The following is a 15,011-nucleotide window of genomic DNA, read 5'->3' as shown; positions in this document are numbered from 1 at the left end:
GGAACCATAAATCAGCTCCGGAGCCGGCAGTCAGCCAGAAATTCCGAAATTTTCAGAGCAAATTTCTTAACAGGCGTTATTTGGATAAACTGAGCCCAGGTTGGGGATCTTAAAGGGTTACTTTACCTGAAAAAATATTAAAACTTAATAAAGTGCCATATTAACAGCGTTACAGCTGAAATTAAAACAGCTTTTGGCTCTCAGCTTCCTGATCAGGGTGGGGATGAAAACGAGGGGGAGTGGTGACGTGATGACGTGGCTCTCTGGCCAGCTGCAGGCTAGCACCAGCTTGTGTAAAAGCAACCGGTTCTTACTTAGAACCAACCGCGAACCGGCTCTAGCACCAGCACTAGCACCAGCCCTGGAACCAGCTTGGTGTAAAAGGGGTATTAGAGTAGAAGTCTGATTCCACAGTGAGGAAACAGGCCGTGTTTGCTCTTCTCAGTCTTGTTTTTAGTACTACTCTCCCAGTATAAAGTGCTTTAACCCCTGGATTACCCAAGAAGCACAGTGGCACATTTTAGAGCCATCTCTGAAATGGATCGACGAGCCACCTCATAAAAAATGCAAACATGTTTCATTTTAGATGGAAGCCAGATGAGCTGGACAGGAAGTCTTGCCCAGAAATAGTAGGGGGAAGTCAATCAAGTCAAAAAATACAAACACCATTGCAAACTCTTCACAGTATATTAAATCAACAGGACATTTTTTTATGCAAATTATCGCTCCTGGAAGTTTTTCCTGCAGTACTACATTCTTGATTTTTTAAATTTTTTTTTAGCTCAAAACCAGAACGGCAAATTGTGTAATCTATCACTTACACTGAAAATGATCTGGGAACAGATCTGTTGTTATCTTGCAAGGCAGCTGGACTCTCAGGTGGTTTGCAAGACCACAATCATGAAAGGATCTGTCTCCACAGGCTTCAGGTTGTGTGTTTGTGGCAGAAGCACAGCTGTTCCTGAACACTCACCTACAGGCAGGTGTGAGGCCTTTTAGGTGGAAAAGGTCTTTCTGCTCTCCGGAGTAGCTTTTATAACAGTTTGCATTATTAAAAACAGGCATCTTAAACAGTACATTTCTTTCCTCTTAAAATCCATCTTTTTTCATGCAGAAAAATGCTTTTTTTTCTCTTTGTTCTTTACCAGGTGAACCTGAAAGACTTCTGGGAAAGTGGGGAGTGGGAGATCATAGATGCACCAGGATACAAACATGACATCAAGTATAACTGCTGTGAAGAGATCTACCCTGACATCACCTACTCCTTCTACATCCGCCGCCTGCCTCTCTTCTACACCATCAACCTCATCATCCCATGCCTCCTCATCTCCTTCCTCACCGTGTTAGTCTTCTACCTCCCGTCGGACTGTGGGGAGAAGGTCACCCTGTGCATCTCGGTCCTGCTCTCCCTTACTGTGTTCCTGCTGGTCATTACCGAGACCATCCCCTCCACGTCGCTCGTCATCCCTCTGATTGGCGAGTACCTCCTCTTCACCATGATTTTTGTCACCCTCAGCATTGTCATCACCGTCTTTGTGCTGAATGTTCACTACCGCACTCCCATGACCCACACGATGCCGGACTGGGTGAGAGCGGTGTTCCTCGGAGTGCTGCCCAGAGTGATGCTGATGAGGCGGCCTATTGACCAGGGCTGCTCCTCACCTGCCAGAATCACAGGAGGAGGTAACAAGAAGAGAAAGAACAGCATAGGAGGAGGAAGTAGCTCAGGAAGTGTCAGCATCGGTGGAATAACTGGGGGCGTGCCGTGTCCTGCTCTGGAAAGTGGCTCAGGGGGAGGAGGAACCTCCTCAGCTGCGGGCTCCATGAACTGTGTGGAATATGGTGAGCTCAACCGTGACTTGAACAGGAGGTGCCCCTATAGAGGCAAGGAGGTACCGACTCCTGTTCCTCCCCCAATGGCGCCAACTCCTCCTCAGGGGCCGCAAGTTCCAGGGCCGCCGGAGTCGGACCTACCAAAGATACCAAGGCCCCTTAACGCCCCTTCACCGGTCAATGCTGTCGTCGCCTTTTCTGTTGTGTCACCAGAAATCAAGCAGGCCATTGAGAGTGTCAAGTACATTGCAGAGAACATGAGGACCCGCAACAAAGCCAAGCAGGTACATAAACATGCATATTTGAAATGTATGCATGTTGCTTTTAGATTTGTACTGACTGCAATTTTCTTTGCTGATTTTGATTTCGGATTTTCTTAAAGGTCTGATCTGCTGATCTGACCTGCTTTTCTTTCTTACAACTATAAACAACATCAGTTAAATCAACAGGCTGCAGGCTGTGTGCTGTAGGAGCTTTGTTTTGAGCTCTTTAGCCTTTGATAGCCTCTGAACATTGTGCACGTTCAGCAGGCTCATACTGCTTTCAGTGTTGGATCATATTTGTTCTCCCAAACATTTTGGCTGTTGTTCCTCAAAGGCTTGAATCAAACCAAATGGACTTCCTTTTCTTTGTTCTTGAAAACGTTTCACCTTCCATCAAGAAGGCGTCATCAATTCAAGTCTTCTGGAGTCTGGATGGAAAGTGAAACGTCTTCAAGAACCAGGGAAAAGACGTCCAGTCGCCTTTGATCCTGATGCAAGGATCTAAGTAATTCTTTAAATGGTTTTGGACATAGCATTCCTAATAATTTACAAAAAAAGCAGATGGTTTAAGCCTTCTAGTAAGAATTTTAGCATGTGAGGCGTTATTGTCGATGAGAAAAACATATTGTCCAAGAGAGGGCTGAGCTTTCAGTGACATCACTTAAGAAAAATATGGTTTACAGATGAACTTATGAAGAAATGAGTTTACCGGGACGCTGTAGTCTAGTCATCTGTGCTTGAGGCCTGAGGCTTGAATCTATTCTTGTCAGTGCCAGCACACACAAACAACACCCACAAATCTCCGACCAGCATGTCAGCGGCTGCTCTACGTTGAAGATTATACGAGTTTTGTACGAGAAAGAACATAAGAAAATGTGAAAAATTACATTCTTAGTTGTTCTGCTGCACTGCAGAATTATTTTCATAACAAATATATTAATGCATCGGCACACTCAAGGTTTATTGCAATCATAAGTCAGTCCTGAAACAACGTCCGAATATCTAAACACACTTATAGACATTCAGGCTTTGTGGAAACTCAGTGAAGACTCTTTGGTGTTTGAATTGTGGGTGCAGATCTTGTCCCCACCATATTCAAAAACAAAAGTGCTAACTGCAAATATTTTGCATCTGCATTTAGTAAATAGTATAGAAACCATCTACACTTGGCTATAAAAGGAGTGTAAAGCCTCTTGTTTGGTCTAGAAGTAGGGCTTTGTGTACTCCTTTCCCCGCAGTCTGGATGCTCCTGATACGTTTGTTGTGTCAGCTCCATCTTTTCTTAGCAACACGTGAATCCCTCTTTGATGCATGCAGAAAAGCCGACTATACTGCCTTCTCCAAACACAAAAACTGTGTTATGGCCTCTGCAGCCACGATCTTATTTTCCACACCTGACTTACTATATATACAGTACCTTGCAAAACGTTTTGGTTCAAACAGGCTCTCATAAGCAACACCTCTAATAGTTTTGCATCATTTCAAGCCATACCGGTAATATCTTGTGTGCCATCAGTTGTATTTAAACCAGTAGCAGGTAAACTTTTAGAAGTATGTTTAAAAATAATCAGAATTTTCGGGATTTAGGCCACATCGGATTCTTCTGCCGCCTTGTGGAACGTTACATTAAAACCTTGGTCTTGTTTTTAGGAAGAACATACTTTTCTATCTCAGGGATCACTGTCTCAATTACATCTAATCTCAAAAAGTCTGCTGTTTGGGGGTAGAACTCTTAAAATGTGAGAATACTGTGGGACTAGCCTCGCTGACATTTGTACTTGGTGGAAAGAATCTACTGAAAATGGCAGCAACATTTGGCAGGGATTTTTTTTTAAGGCTGTATATTTTTTCAAAAGTCAGTAAGGTTAAGTAACAGCTGTTTGAGTTGATTCCAATTTAACGGAAACCCTCATGTCAGTTTATACACTGTCGCTAATTGTTTTAGCCTATTAACATTTTATTCGTGTACATGTTTCATCAATCTGTTCATGGTTCATCCTCCATTATATACCATTACTTATGCAAATCAGCATCATTTTAGTTTTCAGCTCAACAAAAATCAGCTTAGCAGTCCTAGCTCTTTCAAGCTCCAGAAATAGACCGAAAACATTAATAATCAGTCAAATATGGAGGAAAACACAAGACACAAAATAACACTTTATCAGATATCAGAACTGCCATGGTTTCACACCCAGATGTTTTTTTTATATCCCATTTACCAGATGTCTGTGTGTTAACTACTTGAATACGGTAATTAAACCAATCCATACTAGAGCTATGATACTATATGCAGTTTATGATGTCTGCTGGAATATTAACTAGATCTGTTTCTCTGATTATCATCTGCTGCACAGCATTTACTCTCTCGGTGTAATTAACCTTTTTAGTCAGATTAAAAAATAAATAAATAAATGTTTCTCCAAAAAATAACACCGTTCAGCCAGCCAGTCGGCCATTTCCTGAGGCCTTGCAGATGGTGCACAGCCACTGTGGTTCCTTGTTACAAAAACTGCACCTGCCTCAATTTTGACACACTGCTGTTGTCTACGTTTGAATGACATCACAGGGAGCAGAGCTCAAAAATGAACAGAGGTCTGACTGGCTTGCGTTGTGAGGGGATGGACTCCCTGCACTTCTCACTCAATTTAAATGAGCGCAGAGGCGACCATCCTTTTCCAGGAACCGTTTATTTCCTTGGAGTAAAGTTCAGACTGCAGATTCTCAGTCCATTGGATAAAAATCGTGCCACATTGTAGAAACTACGATGCTTAAAAGTGAGATATATGCTGATAGACAGTCTGATTTTATGTTAGCCTACCATCCACAGAAATACAGAAACTCTTACAAAACACCCTGGCTCCAGTGGTGAGACAGCCATGCACTGTTAAACAAATGTTGCAGGGAGTATTTAAAGGAGGAGTGAGAGCAGAGCGCTGTTGAAAATGACTGTATTCTTCCCATGTATGCACACATTGAATTTCCTTTCCTTTTTCTCATAGGTGGAAGATGACTGGAAGTACGTTGCCATGGTCATCGACAGGATTTTCCTGTGGGTTTTTGTGACAGTGTGTGTGTTGGGAACGATAGGACTCTTCCTACAGCCACTTATCAGCTTCTTCAAATGAAACACTCATCTTTGTCCTTATCTCTCAGTGCAGTATCGTTGTCCTCCTTTTCTGCCTTTTGTCACTCCTTACTCTGTCTTTTGTCATTTTCTGTGACTCCACCATCAGCCATCATTGCTAGCCCTCAGCCGTCTGCTTCCTTAAATGAACTACAGAGTTCTCCTCATTCTTCATATATTTTAAACCGCCAGCAAATGTTATCTGATCTCCTTCTCCATTCTCTATTTGTCCATCACAAATTCTTTGCACTTTATAATCATGTCTGCTTCATCTTCTCTTTCTTTTCCTCTCCTGTACCAGGAATTAACTTGCCATTGGTGAAATTGTTTCACTGTTACTCTCATTCCAGTTTGCATTTACAATGTGTGTTTTACTAAAAAAAAAAAGAAGAAAAAGAACCTCTAAAAAGAACCTTAATCACTGAAACAGAAGAACCTGAATAACTTTGGAGTAGTATACTTTGTCATTGTAAGCCAGGCAATAACGATATTATATTGTTGATGACCATAGCACAATATGTCCTTTTCATTTAAAAGATCTCTGACAGTTAATTACAGTTAATTAATTAAGTTAATTAATTTCTGAGGACAGGAAATCTTATATTTTACATTTTACTGTTGTCATATACCTGCAAATAATGATGTTTCTTTGTAAATACTATGTAGACTGTAGGTTTGTAGTGCATGGCTTCTGATTAGGACACTGGTTATAATTGTAGACCTTAAGGCAAATATGTTTTCAAAAACAATTATGCACCTCATATGCATTCAGAATATCAGTGGAAAATTAAAGTATTGAAGCACTTTGAATGACACGGTTTAGATTAAACTTTTAAAAAGACTTTAAACAAAACTGCCTGTTGTCTTTTCTAAAGGTCGCGGCTTTGTGGTTTTGTTTGTTGGACTTCTGGTTTCTTTTTAAGATGTTTCTTTTTCTCTGTTCATTTAGGTTTTTTGCCACCTCTGTTTGTCTGCTTTGGACTAATCGTCTTTTCAGCTGCTGTGTGAACATAAATTGCTTTAATGAGAAACCCTTGGCTGCTTTGTGTCACCATAAAGTGACGTCAGAATGTGGAACATGTGGAGGATTCATTAGTCACCTTCTTCGATGAAGACTTCTACTCAGGAAGCACACGTGTTTCTTCACTCCCAAAGCCTCCTCACTCGTCTCCTTCACTGAGGGATTTAAAAATCCTGAAATGTGGCAGACATGCCCCTGTGGTTTCCTTTCTTAAAAAGGGGAACCACCACCCCAGTCTGCCAATTTTTAGGTACTGTCCCCAATTGTACAAGCAATGTTGTAGAAACATGTCAAGAAAGATATGCACCCCACCCCCACCAACCACCGTGTTGGTAAAGCACTGCTTTCCACACCTGAGTCTGATGGTTTGTCAGAATTTTCTCAGGGCCAACTGAAAGTCACTTATCATAGCCTCATTGAACTTGCCTCAATAACCACCAAGGCAGCAGCCTGCTTGGCCTTTTGGTGCCTAGTGGCTGCTTCTAGAGCTATAAGCTAATCAAGCTTGATACGACCCCAATTTGACCTTGATTTGCCTTTCTCACCCGAGGTGTTCACCACTGGTTTTGAGGATTGCCAACACCTCCGGCACCAATGGGCCTGTGGCCACAAGTCTGGTCACTTGGTGGGGGCAATAAGTAATATACTATAACCAGGGGCAACTCCGAAGTGGAACAAGGTCCTGCATCTCTCAAAGAGATTGGTTTCACAACCCATGCTATGCATTGAGGTGATCCTACCTATACTGTATCTATCTAGTACCTCTAAACCTCATGCACACGCTTACGTGACGCAAGGTGATGTTCCATGGTCAAGACTTGTGACACTGAGTTTAATGCCTTTGGTTGTGACGTGTCCCACCAAACACTCAATTCATATGCCCCCCCTTGCAGGTACGACCCTAAATATTGAACCCATGCCTGAGAATGTGATATTCTGTAAAACTGTGTAACTACAATGGTGGGTAAAAGAACAATTAGGCTCTATAAGTGATAAAAGAAAAAGGCTGAAGGTAAAGACAAATATAAAGACAATGTAGGTGAACTATACAAAGAGTGACGAGACAGAAAAGGGAAAAAATAAAATAAAAAAACAGAGTAGGACAGCAAGATAGGTCAGTGGAATTGGACACTGGTAGCTTCTAGGCAAAGCAAAAAATGTGTCCTTTACAAATTTTAAGTAGCACAGGCAATTGACCTTTTTTTCAATGTATAAAAATAAGTGCTGCTCAGAACACTGCCGAAAATATTTGAGACATTAAAGCCGCGCTCTGCTCTCAGCCACAATACAAGCAAAAAGTCAGAACTGTAAAAAGAGATTAACTCTTTCTGCTTGAAATGGGGGTTATGTAGGAGGCAGCTCAGTAGTGGTGGGGTTAGCACTGCTGGTCAAAGCAGCTTCCCCCCCTAACAACTGAAGCTGATATGGAAAATTAAAGAATATTATTTTTCAAAACAGGACTGGTTGAATTTGGTTTTTATGATCAAATACAGTAAGTATTTATAAATTACATTTTCGAGAATGACACAGAGGTGATGGGTTTTTTCATTGAGCTCCACTGAACCCCCTTTATGCATCTTTATTAAGCTTGTGCTGAATAAAAAACTGTTTAGATACTAAAAACCATCTTTTTTCCTTTTGTAAGTTCAAGTGGCCCACATAACAGCTAACTATTTTAAGGAATAAACGTATGCAGTAAAATAAGCCAACCATACTGGAACCAATCGTACACTAACTGTTTCTTAAACAGAGACGACAAGAGAGCTACAAGCCAGCTGTTCAGCTATTAGATTTGATCTTTTTTTGTCATGAAGGTTATGGTCAGTGTGTTCCACATGTATACGATCAATGTGAATAGTGTTTTTTGAACATAAGGATTTCTCTACTGTTAGAAAATAAATTAAAGCTCTGATAATATAGTGAAGGTGAGAGAGTCAAGAATAGAGTTGAACTGAGAATGAGAGCTTGTCCTTGACTGTAGAGAGCACTTATGTTTGCAAACACAGAAGGCTAACTAAGAATTATTTTGTCAAGAGTTAAGAGTCAAGAGTTTATCATTTTTGAAGTCAGCATATTGTGGTAATTCATGATATTCCACCATATGTTAATTGTGCATTGGCTTCATGTATGACAGAAGGGGACACTGTCAGTCATATATATTATCGCGGATTATAGTCAACCGTCAAGCAATATCCGACTGTATAAACTTAAAATCCTGAAATGAAAATGTATAGCCAGGCTTTGCCAGAATGAATGTAAGGCAATAGTTAGCACCCCAATGCAATGACAGAGCCCCGTGGCCCTGTTGACCTAAAGGTTGCGTCAAGACACTTGAACAGCACTCTACAGAAAAAAACCTGTGGGCAATGTCACACTGTTTTTCCTCTCTTTTATACAGTCTTTGTCTGAAGCCGATGGCCCATCATGTTGGCTGGTGCTCTCTGCAGCTGACAACAAGCTACTTTCCACACAAAGCTCATTTCACGCTCAGGGTCGCCTATTTTGAGCACCTTTAATGCTTGGAAGAGTTTAAAACGTCTTCAGTCTATGTGTGGCCTCAAACAAATTAAGAAGGTTGTGTTTTATTCAAGTTTTCAAGGTGGTAGTCACTTCTGATATCCAAATATATCTGCTCAAGCACAGAAAAGCTATTTTTTTCACAATTATCCATTCCAATATTAAGTTCTTCCTCTACATTTAATGTAGAATGTTAGATGCTTGTTTAGCCAACTTCTGAACCAACAGTGCTCAGTGCAAATCATATACTTTATTTGCAGTTTGACAAATCATGTGACTAATTGGCCTATGTTTTAAAGAATATTTGTGTATTTTTCTTTTTCGAAATTAAGATCTTTGGATGTCAGAACATCTGGACACTCACAGTTACTGAGTCCCTCCCTCACATAATAAATCTGAGTTTAATCCAATAATATAAAGAATTGATTTCCGTAGAAAATGTTCAATATTACAGTTGTTCTGTTTCCAATACCACAATTGGAAATACCAATTCTGCCAAATATAAGGATATTGGATTCTACAAGTATTTATGTCTATTCGGCATCCGACACCTGATAATCTTTATAAACAGAATCCTAGGAAGGTTCCCAATACTCAGTATTAGGTTGGAAATAGTTTTATTTAAACAACTTAAAAAAAAAACAACGCTGATATCAGAGTTAGTACTCAGTTTTTGCTGACACTCAAAGCCCTGGTATCAGAATCTGTAGCAGAGAGAGAAAAAAAAATCATACTGGAACAAATAGGTCTAAATATGCAATATTGATGAGTTTTTGAAGATATTTTAGTTATTTCCACAAACATGTATGAAAGTTCATGCAAGATTTATTCAGCAACTGTTATTCCAATATTGTGTGAGAAAACGTATTTTCAATGAGTATTTCTGCAACCTGAATGTGCACTCGGGTCATCGAGGAAAAGAAATAGGGTCAATGTGTCCTTAAGCTGTTTCTAATGGTTACTCAGAATACACCATCTCTGAAATTGGTGGACACTGCTGGTGTACAGAGGTAAAATGTTTCCCTGTCCCTCCTCTAGCTTAGTGGTTAGTGTAAGTCTGAATGTGTTCATGGGTAAGTTCAGGGTAATGAAGGCACAGCATACAGTCCTTTCTCCCTCAAGTCACATTGAAGTGTGAGTGTGGCTTTGAGGAGCATACCTTGCGGCTCCAAACGGCACAGCCACTCAAACTAATCCCTAGTTGTGCGTACTCAATGGGCATGTACACATTTGTGCATGACTGTGTGTTCAAAATGAGAGCAAGAGTTACACATGTCACCTAAGGACGTGAGAGTGTTTGAGACAGTGATGTGAGCATGTTCATATATATGAGTTCTCATGTGCATTCAACAGAACGGGTATCGCTACATGCAGATCATATTATGGACGGACCCTGACTATGGCAATGTAGCAGAAGTCATACTTCAGACATGCATAAAAACCAAGCAGTCTCAGTCTCCATCCTTATAACGTTTCATCATTGTCTGGCTGCCTCAGACTGGGGAGCTTAGTAAATGAACTACCGGCAATTCAAACTATGTTTGGACTGTGATTCATGCAGTTTTCTAACAATTTCCCAACTTACTGAACAGCTCTCAAACTAACAATGTAGAGCGTCTTATAGTGTTTCAGCCTGACAACACTATTTTATTAATCTTTTTTCCATAAAACCTCCACTGCTTAGTTTTTTTTCTCTAACTTCTGCTGTATTTTGAGAGAGCCTCAGAAATGATTTGCTTTTTTTAAAGGTCAAAGCAACCTTAATCTGAATTTTAAACAGTGTCACTTTGATACTTTAAAGCAGTGGATCGTTGACTCGCTGGACTTCACGTGCTTGGTGGCAGTGAGCGCAAAGCAGAGCCCGGCAAATCTCCGGGTGGTAAATTGAGGGATAATACATTATTTAGCCAACCACATGGATGAATATTTTACATGATTCGTCACTGTTGATCCCAGCTGTTAGAATATACAGTACCTCCTGGATAGAAGGATTCATAGATGATGGATTTTTTGTGATCAAACCGTTTGAAGATTAAAACATTATTCTGGATGTTTTGTTTTTCATCTTTTACTCATTTCGAAGTCACTCTTTATCATTCACATTCCTCTTTTTCTATAGTTTCCCAGATGGCCGCTCCTTCATTGGTTTTGCGGTCCTCTCCATGAAGAAGCAATTAAGATATGATGCACGCTGGACGACTTGAGCATGCTGGGAAAAGTTGGAGTGGGGTTGTAGGGTAAGACTGGGTCATACTGGAGAGGGCTGGGTGGTGAATTAGGCTGCTCTCTTGTGTCACTGGGAGCAGAACGGTACATGCCTGCAGCCAGTCAAGCGTGGATAAGCAAAGGAGACTCAGCTAAATAATTCATTCCAACGGGAGCCTTCTAAGCACATGAACGCATTAATGCAGGGTCCTCACCCACTCACCAGTGGCTGCTACTTGAAGTAGACTGCTGCACAATCTTACAACAAACACACACTCACGCAAGATCACAAAGAGCTTCTAATTTTACTTTTTGATGAATATTTATAGTCAGATGGAGAAACATTGTCTTGAATTTACATAAGAACATTTTCGTGGGATAGGATAAAAGGTTTCAGTGGTGTTTGGGGTTTTTAAGCAAAAAAAAAAAAGAAAGAAAAGAAAATGTAACTTTGGGAGAACTTTCCAAAGATTTGGATTCCTTTGTTCTTTGTATATTACTCTGTATTCCTAAAATATTTTTAACATTTGTTTTACTTTCTCTGAAATTAGTTTTATGTTACACATGTGAAAAATGGAAGGCAAAAGCATGGCAAGAGAATAGACACAATTAAAGAAGATGAAAATGAAGAGGAAAATTGAAGGTGAGGCTGTGTAATTGCATGCTGCTGTCATCTCAAACTGTGGCGTTTTGTGACTCAAATGAAATGACAAACCTTTGCTATGAAATCTATTGGCAGAAACCACTCATAAAGAAAGAGAAGGGCACATTTTACGTCAATTCAAGATAAAATTGTAATTGTTGGCACTTATTATGAACCACTTAGGTAGAGAGCTTAAAATGGATACATTTTATAACCTTAAATCTACAGATGAAGGCAACATTAGTCACGACAAAAGTCCTCAGACAGGTTTTTTTCAAGTTGCTCTTGGCTGTGTTAAGTTTATATTTCCTAGCTTCACAAAAATCAACTCAACTGATGCATTATGGTGGTGCATGCCACAGTTGGCGTCTGGGGCCTTTGATATTACAGTAAAGTGTAAGAAGAATTGCAAAAATGCAGAGGCAAGCAGCACTCCAATAACACTGATGGGAAGAAGAATAAGCCTCTGCTGGCAGAGAATCAGCACCTTGGACAGCAGCGTTCACTGATGCCAGTAGCATTTTAGCACCTCTAACCAGTGCAAACTCAGAGCAGAGCAGCACCCTGAAATCTCACACATCTGAGACCTGTGTCTCAGCCATTGACATCAAAATGCTCTTTTGGATCTCAGCAAAATTAAATTAAATAAAAATTATAAAATGTTTTTACAAACAGCAAACAATAAATAGTCCCCCCTACATATGATTGTAACGTGATTGACTGAAATGCAACATTTGTGCAACGTGAACTGGAATAGACATATTTTATTGATGTGATTTTTTTTAGGCTTTTTGTCACATTTACCATTACTATAGACAGTAATTTACAGATTTGCGTGCATCGAACGTGAAATCAATTGTCATAGGTTTTGTAGTATTGTATGTGACAGGCAGCATATGTTGATACTTAACAGAAGATGCCTCAGATTTTGTCTAACTTGTCCAGAGGCAACTGAAGGTTACACAACATATTTAGAGCCTGAGATGAGAAATGATTGAGAGAGAATGATTTTTCCCAGCACATCAAGCGCTATGAACTCCTCCTGGGAACCACAATTCACCCCAGGGGGCAGAAGTTTCAAAATTAGAAGAGCAGCAAAAATGTGTGTTCATTCTCAGCTATGTAGAGCTGTGTGGGTCAGACAGGCATGTACTAAACATATACTAAATTATGCAGAAGAAGATTTGCATGCATACATATCAGGTGGGAAGGCAATTTTGCAAATATGCACATAATGTTTGCACTAGAAATTACACTTCAATAATCCCCAAACATTTACATACGACATGCAAACATTTCTGCATGAGTACAGAAAGCGCCACATGCAGAAGCATCCAAAGCACACCTGATATACATCGGATGACAACACACTGGGAGTGCCAGAGTTCATTCCTTCTTTGCCCAATCAGCTCTGAACGGAAATGCCTCACACAGCACATAACACACGCGCACACACACGAACACACACATTTTTAATTATTCTGTCAGTTATTCTTCCCCGGCAGAAAGATCATATCATAATTTATAAACATATTAAATGCCAGAGGGAACAGTTCAATCACATTCATCTGCACTTACAGGGTGTCAAGGGCCAGGAACATTTGTTATTTATTCTTACAGTAATATTTAGTCAGTTGTTTAATTCACTCTAATATTTCCACTTTATAGCTGGACATCCCTGTTACCTGTTACCCTCGTACAGCTTTGTCCATTTCACAAATCTTTTATGTTTTAGTTATTTTCTGCATTGGCTTCTTACGGTACCAAAGTGTTAAAACCTGGTGTGGGAACTGTGAGGCATGCACAAACTCCACTTTAATGTTTACATGCATACATAACTCGACTTCACCCGCATTATCAGGGTTTGTTGGTCCCACTATGAGATGGCTGGTTTTAAACCAGTCAGACTAGTAATAATTCGTTTTTTTCTAATATAATATAAATACACTAACGGTACTTTCAGAGAAAGTGACGCGATGACGCGATACACCGCTACGAAAAATTGGCGGAATCTCCGGCCGGCGGAGTTAGTTGTGGGCGTGGTTTCACGCATCGGAGGCCAACCTATGTAAATCGCGCCCGTCGTTACGTAACGAAAGGGAGCAGAATCTGAACGGCTCGTAGTCTGACCAGCACCGATGCAGCTGGACCCTCCTGGGATTTCTTGCCTGTGTTGTTCTCTCAGATGTAAGTCGCTGTGGATGCGTCTGCTAAATGACAGTTGTAGAAGTAGTAATAGTAGTAGTAGTAGTAGTGGTAGTAGTAGATTTACTAAGATTATTGTGAGCTAAATAAATGCTTACGTGGACGAGCCTGGAAATTTGAGCTGGGCACATTTGTTATAAATTGTTAATAATACCCCTGCAGAGAATATTAGTATTCGTTCAGGAAAAGTTTGAATGACGTGATAATCTGCTCTCGAGAAGTTTCAGTGTGAAACACTGGCTAGAGAGACTGAGCACAAAACTGCAACATAAATACGAATTGTTCATCCTTCAAAAGTGACAAAAATATCTCACACCTGTGAAAGCGTCAATGAAACCTGTTTTGTTCCACTCATAATCCACTTAACCGGAACTACTCCATCAATAACTTCATCTCAAAGGGGATATGAAAACAAATGACATTTTTTCTGTGACTGAGGACATTTGTTCTGGATGATTGAAGTCACTGCCAACTCTAGAATTTCAATGTAAAACAATCCCCTGCTCTGGAGCATCCTACCTCTGAAAATGTCTCATTCAGTGAACCATTCAGATCTGCAAAGTACAGTGATGTAACAGCAATCAAAGTAAAATGATGAGTGGCCTTAAACCTGCTGATATAAACAGAGCTTTAAAGACATGGTTGAGAGGGGTATTTTTGTTCTGTATATGGCATTTTTTTTCAAAGCTCATCACAGATGTTTAAATAAGACCTCAGAAAATGTTGTCAACTTAAAAAAAAATGTTCACATCATATATCTAAACCAAAAGTTTTTTTTTTTTTTATCAAAGTGAGCCTTCCATAGTGAAGTTTAATAAATTGTCCGCAGTCTTTACAGAATGGGGACACTTCTACTGTTGATAGTTTGCAGTCTTCCAGGTATTGCTACTGATCTGTAATATTTCAAATTTAATCTCATCCAAATCATCCAATGCCCCTTTGCTTTATTCTCTCTCTTTTTTCCCCCTTGCTTCTGTTATACGTTTTTAAGAATACTTGAATCATGTTCATTCCTTTGATCTCGCTAAAATCCCTCCAGCTAGCTTACTCTGTAGTTCTTTGTTACTTCAGGGGATTAAAATATCAAATAACTGCTAATGAGTGCCAGATTTTGGGCCAGATCATATTGAAATTTGATCTTGAAAAAGTCCTCTCAAAGTCCTCTTGCAGCTAAATGTGGGCGCTGCTGATATACCCAAG

At 40.1% G+C, this 15,011-nt stretch overlaps 1 protein-coding gene across 1 annotated transcript in view; it reads left to right on the top strand.

Annotated features, from left to right (window-relative positions):
* chrna6 (cholinergic receptor, nicotinic, alpha 6) overlaps nucleotides 1–6,174 on the top strand; it is a 29,561-nt gene extending 23,387 nt beyond the window's left edge. The window contains exons 6-7 of the mRNA XM_061725472.1: nucleotides 1,149–2,117; nucleotides 5,096–6,174. Of these exons, the coding sequence (XP_061581456.1) occupies nucleotides 1,149–2,117; nucleotides 5,096–5,221 (1,095 nt within the window). The 3' untranslated portion in view covers nucleotides 5,222–6,174. The remainder of the gene's footprint in view (nucleotides 1–1,148; nucleotides 2,118–5,095) is intronic.
* Nucleotides 6,175–15,011: the final 8,837 nt, after the last annotated feature.

This window comes from Cololabis saira, chromosome 7 (assembly GCF_033807715.1).
Source record: "Cololabis saira isolate AMF1-May2022 chromosome 7, fColSai1.1, whole genome shotgun sequence".
NCBI lineage: Eukaryota > Metazoa > Chordata > Actinopteri > Beloniformes > Belonidae > Cololabis > Cololabis saira.
The sequence above is the reverse complement of the archived record's forward strand: the minus strand, read 5'-3'. Positions and strand labels throughout refer to the sequence as shown.